Raw genomic sequence first — 15125 nt, forward strand, 5'->3', positions numbered from 1 at the left:
AATAGCTTGGCTACTTTATCTACCACATCATTTGCCAAGGCATATAGAATACTTCTTTGAAAAGGAAAAGCTATTGGTACACAAGCACATCTGTTCTGTTCTGTTAGAACACTATTGTAAAAACATATGTTTCATACAACAGTTCTCCAAAACCAAACTATTCCATATTCAATGAGGAATTTGAAAGGGAGAAGTTTCTTTGGGTTAATCATAACACACAACATACACCAACCCATTCAGTTTAAATATTTTGTTTTATTTTACCTAAGCAGTAGGAAAACCAACAGCTAATTCTTGAAAACATTATTACCTTGAAGCACTGGCAAAAATATGACAGAGGTATTTTGTCTCTTCAGTAATGCTATGCTTTTGAACAACATCAACCTCCCACTTACAGAACCATCTCCTGGTCACAGAAAATTTTATTTTTACAGATCAGCTTTTTGTTTGTTTTTGCTTCTGTTCTCTCCTTACATTCTGACCAAAAAATGAGACACAAGAGAATTCAGTGCTGGTGAGAGGATCAACTGATGATGTTTATAGAAATGACAATATAAACAATCTCTGCTCTGCAAACAAAAGCAGCTTAAAAAGATTCTAAGAAAGGATTTTCTACAATATTCCAATAAAACAAGCATAATTACATTGTTTAAATTATGTAAGATAGTCATAAATGTCCTCTTACCTGAGTGCATAGTCAAGTCCATTTTTTGTGGTTGATACATCAATGAACTATCTTCATTTAATGGAAGAACACATTTCTGAACAAATCTCTTTCTTGCAGTTTGATGATGGATCTTTTGAGGAAAGATGGCAGAATTCCTTTCTTCTCCCATCCTTTTATTTTTAAGCAGTTCTATCAATGTAAGAGACTGATTTCTTTTTCCACTAGGCAGCAGTTCTGGTTTTGTTTCATCATATTCACTTAAGAAACTCAAACCTTCTTCCTCTGATGCAGACACTGATAAAGCTTCAGTCTTTAGGCCATTACGGTATGCTTCAAGAGGTATAACATTTTGAGATAGAAAGTCATCACTTGATGCAAGTTTTTGAGCTACAAATGGTCTGGGAATAATACGACGACTGTTCAGTGCCTTCAAGATTTTTTCATATTTTTCTTCATTTTGCATCATCTCATTCAGAACACAGATTGGTGATTTGTGAGCATCCCACTTGGTCTTTCCAAGTCTTTTCAGGTGGCCTCTAACATGATTTGATAATCCAATTTTAGTATCAAACCAACCACCACAGAGCTGACAAGTGTGTTCAGAAGTGGTTTCAGACTTCTCTATAGCTAAAAAAAATTTTTTAAGAGTAATATCAGAATTTTTTACAAATTGACCATCTTAAAGCCAATTAACTCTGAAATATGAAATTATGTGATGCTAAGAAAAACCAAAATTGAGCATAACTTTCAAATCTTTTGAATTTGAATAAAGACACATAAGCCAAAAGTATCTATAGGAAAACTTACCTTTTCTAACTCGCTTAACAGGTGTCCCTGTGCCAGTTCTTTTGAAATGTTGCATTTTGTCACTTGTGGCTATTTGTTCTGGTGATACAACATGACGGGCTTCATAGCTTAATCCTGCTCGATGAAGATGTCCCCGGACATGATTTGACAACCCAACACCTGTTTCAAATGTTGCTGGGCAATAAGGACAAGATTTCTTCTCAAGAGACAAATCAGTCCAATGAAAAACAGAACTATGCTTTGACAGTGAAGTTTCTGCATTTTCTAAATGCTGAGGATCATGTATGTCATGTAAAAAGTTATTAGTTCCAGTATCTTCATAATATTCAAAATAAAAGCCATCATTTTGATCATAACTAAGGGTAGCATTTTCTCCAGGCTCTTGACCTTCCACCTTGCTTTTAAATAAAGGAAATAAATTTACATGTTCTTGATTAATATCGTTATAGGTTTCATCTTCTATAGCTTGTGTAGTGTAGTCACCTAGCTCAATATTATCCCAGGAACTTTCATCTTCTGTTTCATAGCTATCTTTCTTTTCAGCAGAATTAAGTTTCTGCAAAACAACAACAGTCATTTTATGCAAGAAATCTGGATAGCTATCCAAGTCTTCTCCTTCAGCAGAATTTTCCTTCTTAGATTGCTTAACTATTCTCTTCACAGATACACGCCTCTGGTCTTTGAAGCTTCCTGGCCTCTTGTTGTCAGAGCTGTGAGAGTCTGAAATAAAACTATTGTTGTGAGAATTACTTGATGATGAAAATAGATGTAAAGAATTCAATGAACTAGCTTCTTCTTTTTTGAAATGCAGAGGATATGATTCACCTGATTTTTTGATCATTCTATAGTTTGCATATTTGTGTCGATATAAATAGTTGCTATTTGCCTTGGCATTAGATTTTTCTTTTGCTGCTTGATGGAAATACTTAGGTTTTTGGTCAATGCTGCTTTTAATCATTACAGTCTTATGAGAATTGTTTTGATTGCACACATTTACACCGCCTGACTGCGCAATGCTTTTCCGAGCTTTTTGTACTCTGTGTGGCCGCTTATGGAATTTTGAAAAACTACTTGATTGTGAGGATGATCCGTATGTTCGCTTTACATCCTGTTTTAAAGCAGAGTTCTTTGGAAATGTGGTTGACTGTTGCTTAATTAATGGTTTAGTGCTATCATTAACTACAGGTCCTTCAAGGATGCTACTTTTTCTTTTACCAAGTCCAAGAGCACTACCAAATGAATCAGTGCATGACGATGAATGCAAGTACTCCATGTGTTTTTTCAAAATACTTCTGGCTGAAGTAGTAAAAGGACACATCTTACATACGTAGGTAGCTGATTTTTTGGATGATCCCGTAGCAGAGTCTTTCATGAAAGTCTTTTTTTGCGTTTTTCTCTGGGCTGTATCAGAACTGACAATAGGGCATTTTACCACTGCTCCATGGGCGATGCCTCGATGGCATTCCAATTCATTTTCTGTCACTGCCATGAAGTTACACTCTTCACAGCAGTAGTACCTTTTATCCTTTTCATGGGTTTTAGCATGTTGCACAAATGTTTTAGGGCAATTGGTACCAAATACACACTGGGGACACTGTAATCGTGCATTTCTTCCTTCATCCTGAAGTTCTTTCAACTCACGAATTTCTTCCATCAATTTCTGTCTTCTTTCTTGGTGAATAATCATATGCTTTAGAAGTGAGTTACGATCTCGAAATGTCCGCCCACATTCCCTACAAGCATATGGCCTTGGGACATTAAGATGGCGAAAGTGACTATTCCCATCCAAATGATACATCATATGCCTGTGGAGGTGCTTTTTCTCCCTAAAATTCACATTGCACTTTGTACAGGGGTAGAATGATGGCTCTTCGTTGCTGAAAGTTGCAGGTGACTCAGAATCACTTTCTTCACATTTTTTTTTTAAGGTATTTGAAAGAAAAGTGCTAGTATGACCAGGTGAACTGTCTTCTCCACACTTATCTGGATTATAAATTAGATGTTGAAAAGCATCCACAGATTCCAAGTCTTCATCAGTTGATTCAGGCTTCACTTTTGACAATGCGTATTTCTGTGAGTCTATTGCTTCATTCTGTTCCAGAAAATCTACGTCTAGCATCTTTGACTTAGTGGGTATACAATTAGAATCACTAAAGCAATCCTCAGTATAACGAGTTATTTTGCTTACATCCATTTTTCGCTTTCTTTTTTTTTCTAAACCTCCTTTAGAATGAACAGGAGCTTTATCCACTGTCTCTTCATTAGTCATAAGAAACTGAATGAACTCTTTTTGGGGGTCCCAGTTTGTATCATTTTCTGACCTAAATTCATCTGTACCTGAGGAAATTCCTGTTAATGTATTGACACAATCATCTTTTATCAATAAATCTTCACTACCTTCACCCACCTCTACTTGATTTATTAAAGTGCTATCTGATTTTACACTACTCCCTACCGAATTCTGAATGTCACAACCAACTGAAGCAGAGGTAGGTAGTTTTTTAATGGAATGGGTTGGATTCTTAGCATGTGCTACATCTGATAACAAAAACAAAACTTGGTGTTGACTTGCTTTCTGTGGTGTAGACAACTGAAGATCGGCTGCCACCTTTGAAGTTGAACAAGAGTCTGTCGTTGGCTGATCCACAGGCTGCCCAGTGGTTAAAGATACACCGCCTTTATTCATAATGGAAGTCTTAGCTAAGGAGGAGTGTGAAACTGGTCCATTAACAGCAGATCCTTTAGGCAAGGTAAAGTTTTCACTAGAAACAGCAGGAGCACCAGCATGTATAAATAGATTAGACTGGCCTCCACTTAAGGCTTTTTCAGATTTGTCCTTTGACAGTTCTTCAGGCAGAGTGAACGTATTACTATTCTGAAATGTCTGACAATCTTTTGGTTTATGAACTCCACTCTCTTTGTCAGATATAAAACTGTTGTCATCTAGGAGTTCTTCTTTAGCACCAGTAATATCGGTGTTTATCTTCAAATCATCCATATCGTTGGCAAGCCATTTAACACATTTAGTCTAGAAAATGGAAAAAAAAAATTTAGATTTGCATGAAAAAAAATACTATTAGAATATATGGAGAGTTGAAAGTACACATTTTTATTAGCTTAATTATACACTTTATATTGGGATCCTAACAATTTCCTAAGAATAAAGAAACACTTAAAATTGAACATTTAAAAGTGCTCTTGTGCTTGTTAACAACCCAATAGTACATACACAAAATCTCTAGGAGAAAGCAACATAAACACATACACAAAAACATACACAATATAAATAAATATGCTACAGATGAAGAAAAAACTTTGAAATCTCATACATACATTGCTAATAAAAAAAAAAACCTCACTTAAGTAGATTTATTAGAGAGAGTTTCCTTGAACTATTTTCTTACCCTACTCTTAGAAATGGCCACATTAGCCTCACTGGGTAGCTCAGTTGGTTAAGAGTATCGTCCTGATATGCCAAGGTTGTGGGTTTGATCCCCCATCAGGAGGACACAAGGTCAACTGATGAAAGCATAAATAAGTGGAACAACAAATTGATGTCTGTCTCTCCCCCACCCCTTCCTCTCTCTAAAAGTTGATAAATAAAAAAAATTTAAAAAGAAAGAAATGGGCCCTGGCAGGTTGGCTCAGTGGTAGAGCGTTGGCCTGGCATGCGGGAGTCCCGGGTTCGATTCCCAGGCAGGGCACACAGGAGAAGTGCACATCTGCTTCTCCACCCCTCCCCCTCTCCTTCCTTGCTGTCTCTCTCTTCCCCTCCTGCAACCGAGGCTCCATCGGAGCAAAGTTGGCCCGGGTGCTGAGGATGGCTCTATGGCCTCTGCCTCAGGCGCTAGAATGGCTTTGGTCGCAACAGAGCAACGCCCCAGATGGGCAGAGCATTGCCCCCTGGTGGGCGTGCCAGGTGGATCCCTGTCGGGCGCATGTGGGAGTCATGTCTGACTGCCTCCCTGTTTCCAGCTTGGAAGGCAAGGACTGTGACCTAGAGACCTTCTTATCTCTGGAACCTAATAAGAGACCTTCTTATCTCTGGAACCTAATAACACAGCATTTGGCAATATCTGCTCAGACAATATTTATTCAGGCAATATTTGCTGAATAACAGAAGAAAGTGCTGAATGAATAAAAACGCAATTGCAAAATGAAAGCAAAACCTCCGACAATATAGGAAAAAAAGTTTTCTTCCTATGAAATCTGGAACGCCTATTCAAATAATTGCAAATTCTATCACGGTCCTGATTTCTCAACTCACCTACTGTAGCAGGCCTTCAAAAAATTCAATAATCATCAAGTACAATTTAAAGAACCTGCTATTTTACAACCCTACGTATTAACTATTTGAAGTACTGGCATAAAATTCTGTATTTCTTTTCCTTTTGTACAGAGTAGTAAGTATAGTTCATTCATTCTGTAAATGTTTACTAAGCTCTTACAATGTGCAAAGCACTGCTTTAGTATTAAAGATACCATTGTAAATAAGATAGACTAGATTCCTGCTCTAAGATAAAGAATAAAGCCATTTTTACAGTATTTTAAATTTGTATAACAAGTAATACCATTATAGGACAGCAGGAATTTATAATCCAATAATCAGAAATTAAACATTTTCAATAAAATGTATTGTTTCTATTATCTTCTAGGTTACCAACTACATGCTTTGGAAAACATTTTCAAGAATAAAAAAAATTATTTATAATTTCATTCTTGTTTCACAATTTAGAAGAAGCAGTTATAAATGTTATAAATGATCTTATCTTATGAACATATATATTCTTTTAATACAACATGTTACAAATATCTTTCTTTCTTTGGTATTATTCTTTATACCAGCTATCACTTTTCTGCCCCTCATAGGTCTTAGAAGTCTGTTCTGAGATTGGCAAACTTCCAAACTAATAAAAATAGACTTCCAATAAGATCATATTCAATGATATCACCCCAAAATGGTGCTAATGCAGCACCCAGCAGGAGTCTCTTCATCACATACACAGAAGTTAAAAACGGGCAGCACATAAACATGTGTTAGGAAAGAGTGTGCAAATGTCAGTGATAAGCAAATACAGATGATATACTATTATTCAGTCCTGATATTTCTCATTAAATTCAGTATAAAAAGTTAAATGCCCAAATAGAAACAATTTCACTTAAATCAGAAATGGATGACAGAATTTTTTGTAAAAAAACTATACTGAAAGACACTTTTTGTTCTTATTATTACAATCACAGAGGTAGACAAATATATGCTCAGTCAATTTGAAAGCCTATATTAGCTTTTCTCAACAGGAAGCAACATTGCTAACGAAGTGGTAAATTCAGTGTTAATGAGTGGCTTCACTGTTACCACCTCAGAGGTAAAACCTTCCATGTTCCATGTTCTATCCATCTGTTCTGGTGTTAAAGGTTCAGAGATAGAACAGACGCTTCCCATTTAAAGCAACTTCATTGGTAACCCCTGAACAGCAGGGTGACAAACTATGATCATGTCGGCTTGGAGACTGCATCTTCATTACCAGAATGGCTTTATAAAAGCCTTAGATAATTTCACATTCAGAAGATACCAAACTGTTTTGCTCAAAAACATAAAAGAATGTATGTGCATACAAAATCTTTTTTCTACAAAACAGATCAAAAAGAGAAATTATAGACTAAATTAAATATTGTTAAAAATAAAATGAGGTTTTGAACAAAGTTTTTCTTCATATCCACATAGTGAAATACTCCTTACTTTCCCCCAAAGGATAATTGTCTCTACTCATAAACAGAGAAGTTAGTTTTACAGTACTTTTTATTAGCACATGAATATTAAAAATCTCCATCAGTTTAAAAATGGCCTATAAGAAACTGAATCACTTAGATGATATATTAGCAACAATGAAAAATTTTCCTGTTTTAATTTTCAGAATATATTTTAACTGAAAAAAAAAAAAAGTTCAAAATATATTTTTAGTATCCAAGACTCATAGCTGTTGTATCAACATATAATAAAGAACAACGGATCATCAAAATATGTTACACTGAATGATGAATCTAGAATTTTGTCAGCAAAAATTATTTTCCTATATTCATGGTTAATTATGTGGCATCTAGGCAAGAAAGCATTTGACCTGTAAGCCAATTTTGCACTGTCTCATAGCTTTTCCAACTATCTTTATGTAGTAGTCAAATATACATGACAGAGCCACCAATACCATTTTGTTTTAATATAACTAACTAGGGGACATATCTGAAGGTAGGCATTATTCATTAAGTTTAAAAAAGGGAAATAAATAAATTAATAGGCTAATGCTATAGTGTTTGGAATCCCCAAATTTCAACGAATTTGCTATACCAATTAGGATATTTTAGTAAAATGTTTAGACATTTTTACTATGTCCCTCATGAAGTCATATAACCACAGAATTTTTCTTTCAACAAAATTTTGAAATGTTCTTTTAGAAAATTCACACACTTTATAAAAAGCTGTAAATGGATTTTAAATCTACATAAAACATATTTCATTTTCTAGAAAATCATAATGAATTCTACAGCTATTACTGCCTGTAGTTATATACTGTGAGCATTAAAAAAAAGTACAAAGGTCAGATCTGTCTTCAAGATGACAGATCATCACTTATATGCCTCAAGCTAGACTTATTGTCTCCAAAGTCTCAAACATCAGTATTTTTGCAAACTATCAGCACTTGCTATAACACCCTCACTACACTACATCTTGAGGTTACTACAGAAGAAATGAGGTGATAATTGCATATTAACATAATTATTCTGTAATCCCTCTGAGCAAGCTTCCTAGGTCACTCAGTAATTCAAATTATATACAATCTTCCTGCCATCAAATCTATGCTGTCCACTTTCTGTTCGTGGATAATTTTTGATAGAAAATTAGCTTAATTTTTCTTTTATGTACAGTATTAATTGTATTTATTGCAAGTAGGTTAATATTTTGTGGGTACTTATTACATAATGCCAACCTATGTCATGCAATATAATTTCACAAAAAATATAGTACAATTTGCTCTTGTTCATTAGTTCATTGATAACTATATTACAAAGCTATAAAAATAAATTATAATGTTGCCTACTAGCTGAGTTAGGATTTGTCAAATTTTCATTTTCATTTAAAATATCTTTAAGAACACATGACAACTTCATTTAGTCATATATGTGATTGGGTTAAGAAAACCATTCAAAATTGCTATTCTAATTGCAAAACAAATCTTAACTGAAATACAACATCTAAGATTATTGTAGTATTTAGGCATATATATACTATATACTATGTACAAACATATATACCCAAGTCTCATCTAGTTTATGATGCACGTAAAAAAGACTACACTACATATACATATTATCCAGGTAGTATATCTTATTATGGATTTCATACTGAACGAAAACACTAAAATAATGCAGAACACTCATAAGGGTTTCAGCATGCCACATAATGAAATAGTGAAAACTTGGTATGTTTAGCCCACTAATTAAGTAAATACAGTTAACAATCTACAAATGTTTGAAGCTTTTCAGTATAGAAGAATACACAATCAATGTGTGTACATATGGTACACAATCAATGTACCATAAAGATGTACATTTCATTTCAAGAATAAGAAAAACTAGAAACAAATAATTCGACACTGCAAAGCGCTGTCTTATACAACAGTGAACTGAATGGCTCAGCATGTTGAACTATTTTGTCAGGAACAGTGTAGAAGAAAATATGGCATAGAAGAATAAATAAAATGATTTTTAAGGCCTTTCCTCACATGTAGTATATACATCTAGTGCTTGCTTATTATATTATTAACATTAAATATTTTTTGAACTAATGAGCTAAAAACAGAAGAGAAATACACACTATTGGATTTAAAAAATATTCTTTAAACTCAAAATTACCTAAAATAATCCTTTGGTTAACCTGTAATACGTTGATAGGGTGAGTCTTGAAAAAGAATAATATGGCACCAAATGACTAACACACTGAGGCCACAGAGCTAATTTGCATCATGAAAACTACATACAGTCAGAGAAGGTTTTTTCCTATTTGCAGTACCAAAGGAAAAAAACAAAACAAAATAAACTGTCAGAGTTTGAATGTCTAGAAAATACATAGATCATGAGCAGAAAAATAAAACAAAAATAAAATACTATGGGCACATAATGCTTCCTTGTGGCACTGCCATGATAAAATAATGATCTATATGTAATTTTACCACTTACTACCAAATTATATTGCACTTGAATAGTTCTATTCCTGATACCATGTATTATCTTCATTATTTAATAGGAAGATGTAACAAATAGTATGGTCCAAGATCATAAACACCTAGTAACACAAAATGATTCTAACTGTAAAGTATACTAAACACTAAATATTGTAAAATCTGACACATCTCTAGAAGCTGCTGTATGGTAAAACTGAAGCAGGTAACTACAGAAGGAAAAAAAGGAGGGGTGTGTGTGAAACTACAGAGGCATATATCTTATATATCTTTAATAATCTGGAAAAATATATAATGATGAGTAGCAACAGTAATAGAAGAACATGGATATTCATTAATCAGACGTTAATTCCTAATGAACAATTTTGCAATTGAAAGGGGCAAGACAAATTACAGTTGCAACCAAAGGAGTACATTAGTCATAGTCTGCACAGAATATGCTTATTGGATTGTTTATACTTTTATAGAGTCAAAACAAGATAAGTGATCGTCTCATTTTAATAGCACATATACATACAGCTCAAACAAGAACAATTCATGCTTTTTTAAAAAAACTCAAGCGTTTTCCACTTTCAACACACTTCTTTTGCACTTGTTGGTCATGACAGGTTAATATTTATAAAATATCTCAAAACTAAGCACAAAGAGTAAACACATCAGACTGAAGAACAAAAGTCCAAATGTAAAATAACAATTTTTTAATTATTTTTTTATTACTTACTTAGAGGAGGGGAGGCAGAGACAGACTCATGCATTTTTATACGTTTTTATAGGTTTTCCAAATCAAACTTTTGACCTCAATTAAATAATTAACACAAGTCAAAAATGTGTCAATTCCATACTCCAGAGGTAGTGTGTCAACTCTGCCCTCCACCAACAGACACTTAGTATTAAGTGCCATAAATTGTTATTTTACACCAGTTGGCTCAGTGGTATAGAGCATTGGCCCAGCGTGTGGATGTCCCAGGTTCGATTCCCAGCCAGGGCACACAGAAGTCCTCATCTGCTTCTGCACCCCTCCCCTTCTTGCCCCCCCCCTTGTCCTCCCTTCCTACAGCCATGGCTCAATGAAGCAAGTTGGCCCGGGTGCTGCTCCACTCCTCCCTTTATCGCCTCTTTCTCTCTCTTTTCTGCTCCCCTCCTGCAGTCATGGCTCAATGGAGCAAGTTGGTACAGGCACTTAAGATGGCACCATGGCCTCTGCCTCAGGCACTAAAAAAAAAAAAATGGCTCCAGTTGCAACAGAACAAGGGCCTCAGATGGGCAGAGCATCACCCACTAGTGGGCTTGCGAGGTGGATCCCAGTTGGGGTACATGCATAAGTCTGTCTCTACCTCCCCTCCTCTAAGTAATAAAAATAATAATAAAAAAATTGTTATTTTACATTTTGTCTTTTGTTCTTCAGTCTGATGAGTTTACTCTTTGTGCTTAGTTTTGAGGTGTTTTATAAATATTAACCTGTCATGATCAACAAGTGCGAAAGAAGTGTGTTGAAAATCCTAGGAAGACAAAATATATAATTATATTAAAAGTGAAAATAAAGATAATAAAAAAATACCCAAAGTGGTAAAATAAATATTATATGTGCATATGAATGAACTGCTTTAGAGTTTAAATAATTCTGAAGGGTAAGCAGAATTGCACCATTAAAAACATACTGTGCCTAGCCTGACCTGGCGGTGGCGCAGTGGACAGAGCATCGAACTAGGATGCAGAGGACCCAGGTTCAAGACCCCGATGTCGCCAGTTTGAGTGCGGGCTCACCTGATTTGAGCAAAGCTCACCAGCTTGGACCCAAGGTCACTGGCTTAAGCAAGGGGTTACTCGGTCTGCTGTAGCCCCACGGCCAAGGCACATAAGAGAAAGCAATCAATGAACAATTAAGGTGTCGCAACAAAAAACTTATGATTAATGCTTTTCATCTCTCTTTGTTCCTACCTGTCTGTTCCTATCTGTCCCTCTCTCTGACTCTGTAAAAAAAAACAACAAAAAAAACCCCAAAAAACTTATTGTGCCTATACATTTGGCAATAATCAGCAAATGAGAAGGAAATGTGACAAAGATAGCTTTTAAGTACAGAATCAGCTTCAATCTCAGATGTCTATTTGCCTAATGATTATTCAGGAAAGGCAAGAAATCTGTTTAAGAACGTGAAAGCAGAGAATGTTCTTAATACTGCTGATGAAACTTCTGCCCCAACCATCTATAATTCCACAGGATCAAATTCTGTTAAGAGTATGCACATCAAATTTAGTGGCATGACTGCAAATGCAAACAATTATGGCTTCCAAGAAATTCCTTAAAACAGCTGAAGAGATAATTTGTGACTGAATACAAACCCTGGAACATAACAAATATTATGCTATTTTCTTCTAATACTGAAATAATTTTGACCTTTCAAATTCAAAACTTCATGCCTGACCAGGTGGTGGAGCAGTGGAAAAAGTATTGTCCTGGGACGCTGAGAACCCACTGGCTTGAGTGCAGGATCATACATAGACATGACCCCATGGTTGCTGGCTTGATCAAGGAATCAGTCATTGGCTCAGCTGGAGCCCCCAGTCAAGGCACATATAAGAAAGCAATCAATGAACAACTAAGATGCCACAAGTATAAGTTGATGGTTCTCATCTCTCTGCCTTCCTGTCTGTCTGTCCCTGTCTGCCCCTACCTCTAATTCAAAATATCACATACTCAACTGTATACATATTTTTAAAAACTTTTGTAAATTTTAATAAAGTAAAACTGATTATAAAGTTGCATTAATTCATTTGACAATCACATATTAATCATATTTAGTAAATATAAAATCATTTATAGTTTAAAATCCAGATAAGTTATTTCACTGAATTATTGCTTAATTTTATTAAAGGGATTCAGAATCTAAAAAAAATCTATAATTCTGTAATAATTTGTAATGAGTACTTAACCTTTCACATGTATCATACACATTTAAACTCTAGCACGTAAATTCAAATTTATATAAATTTAGATGAAAGTGTGACATTCTCATTGGAACTAAAACAAAACCAAACCAGAAATTTTCTATAAAATAGTATTTTTAGTAAATGTGAACTCTCTTACTGAGATTATCAGGCACTCAACTTGCTTTTTTTCTTTCTCTAAAATCAACCCCCTAAAATCCAATTATCTTAAAAGAGAAATAAAAATATTCCAAGGTAAGCCCTACTCTACAATTATTCATTTAGGGTGGTTAAAATTTAGATACAAGAAATTTGCTTTCCTTGAAACAAAGTATACTTATCATCACTATTTTTCTGATTTAAGGTTTGAACTGCTAACAAGTTTTTACTTATTACACGTTCACTTTTGTAGTTTCATTTATTAAATCAGAAACATTTTCATTGTGAATTTAAATAATTACAAAATTTTACCAAAATGTTACAGAAGGCACTACATTAATACTTAGAAAATGTAATAACTTGTTAATTAATCAAAGGTATAACTCTATTCAGGCAATTACGATTTAAAAGAATATCTTTCAGGTTTACTCATATACAGACAGGATGATGACATGGTCCAGAGTAGCAATTATGAACCATAAGAGACTTACAGAAGGCATGATTTCTAATTTACCCAATTATACATAAAACCAGAATGTAATCAATAGTATATTACTTTTCATAAAAAGTGACTAACGCACATTTAAAATTGAGATCATTGCAGGGAAATTTTCAAGTGTTCTTCTCACTTAACAAGTGGTATTACTGGTAGTTCCTTTTTTTAAAAAAAACTGTACTGCTATCTAACTGAGAAAGACCACTCAGGATACATATATATTAAACACTGCTATCAAGAAAATGTAATACATTATGTCCCCAGTAATATGAATTATACATTCTACAGTTAGAGGAAGTAGAAGGTACTATAAAATACCATGACTAAGTCTAATCAGGCAATGGCATAATGGATAGAGCTTCGGACTGGGACATGGAGGACCCAGGTTCCAAGCCCCGAGATTGCACAGGCTCATCGGCTTGAGCGTGGGCTAACCAGCTTGAGAGCGTGGTCGCTGGCTTGAAGCCCAAGGTTACTGGCTTGAGCAAGGGGCCACTATACTCGGCTTCAGCTCCCCGCCCCCACTAAAAGAACATATGAGAAAGCAATCAATGAACAACTAAGGAGACTAAGGAGCCACAACAAATTGATGCTTCTCATCTCTCTCCCTCCCTGCCTGTCTGTCCCTATCTGTCCCTCTCTCTGTCTCTGTCACAAACAAACAAACAAACAAAGAACAAACAAAAAAAGCCATGACTAAGAATAGCCTCACAAAAGAGAAAGGATTTAGGCTAAATTTCATACTTCAGTGCCAAGAGATTCTTTGGAGGTGGACATGCCTGGGTTTGAAAAATGGTTCTACAACGTCTGCCTTGGGGGCAGTTACTCCACTTTTTAAACTTCCATGACTTTATCAATAAAATAAGGATAAAGCCTACTTATAAGATTGTGAGGATTACGTAAAACAATGTACATAAAACATGTAGCACAGAGCCTGGCACTTAGTAATTACTTATTAAGTGTTAATTCCCTATGACCCTTGCCATTAACTTATTTCATTTATGGAATGATGACGGACAGTGAATTTGTGCACTGCTCCTAGTGATGGAGGCTCTTAAAAGCAGAAATTTATTCTGGGAGGAGTTACCTGGGACTTTATTCTACTAGGGTATAATAAACAGATAAATGAGTGGAAGCTAAAGAATCAGAAGAAGCGTATTTTAAGAGATCCTGGGGCTAGAATAACAACACTCTTGTGGGAATAAGGCAGGGCTTCAAGGAAATAATATTTAATAAATAAAAAATGGGAATTACAGTGCTTGACTGACCTAGTGCTCTAAGGAAAAAGGACATGAAGTGGCCACTCAGGATCGGAGTTTCTGATTCCTTAGTCTATCAAGGACATGAATTTATCTTTCCTCTCTCATGCAATGCTACGAAATGAAAGCAGATGGACTAGAAGAGACATACCAAGGCAGATAAAAGACCATAAACTAGAACAGTCATTGACAAGAACCTCTAGAAAGAAGAATAATGTCAAATAAAACAAACAAGAAAACTAAAAACATTTTAATTCCAAAGAATATAAATTAGAATAGCTTATTCTGTCGAAACTGTTAAGTCAATGGAATAATAACTTCAAAGTTTGGAGTAAAATTATTTTGACTACAGAATCCTATAGAGACACATTACATAAGTCAAATGTGAAGACATACAGCCTCTAAAATTTACCACTCATCTACCATGTCAGAAAAAATTTTCCAAAAGGTTGAGCGTGCAGGGATCTGAAAATGGCTGAAATGTCATGTGTAGTATGTTATGTGTAGTTATGTGTAGTTTTTATTATTTTATACAAAAATGAGGTTATAATTATTATGAATAGTGACAAATTATAATTT

General features: G+C 34.8%; 1 protein-coding gene across 1 annotated transcript in view; it reads right to left on the reverse strand.

Annotated features, from left to right (window-relative positions):
* Positions 1 to 15125, reverse strand: part of ZNF644 (zinc finger protein 644) — a 130078-nt gene that overhangs the window by 19653 nt on the left and 95300 nt on the right. The window contains 3 exon segments of the mRNA XM_066268630.1: positions 686 to 1294; positions 1475 to 4483; positions 4486 to 4502. Coding sequence (XP_066124727.1) covers positions 686 to 1294; positions 1475 to 4483; positions 4486 to 4502 — 3635 coding nt within the window.

The sequence above is a fragment of the Saccopteryx bilineata genome, chromosome 3, assembly GCF_036850765.1.
Source record: "Saccopteryx bilineata isolate mSacBil1 chromosome 3, mSacBil1_pri_phased_curated, whole genome shotgun sequence".
NCBI lineage: Eukaryota > Metazoa > Chordata > Mammalia > Chiroptera > Emballonuridae > Saccopteryx > Saccopteryx bilineata.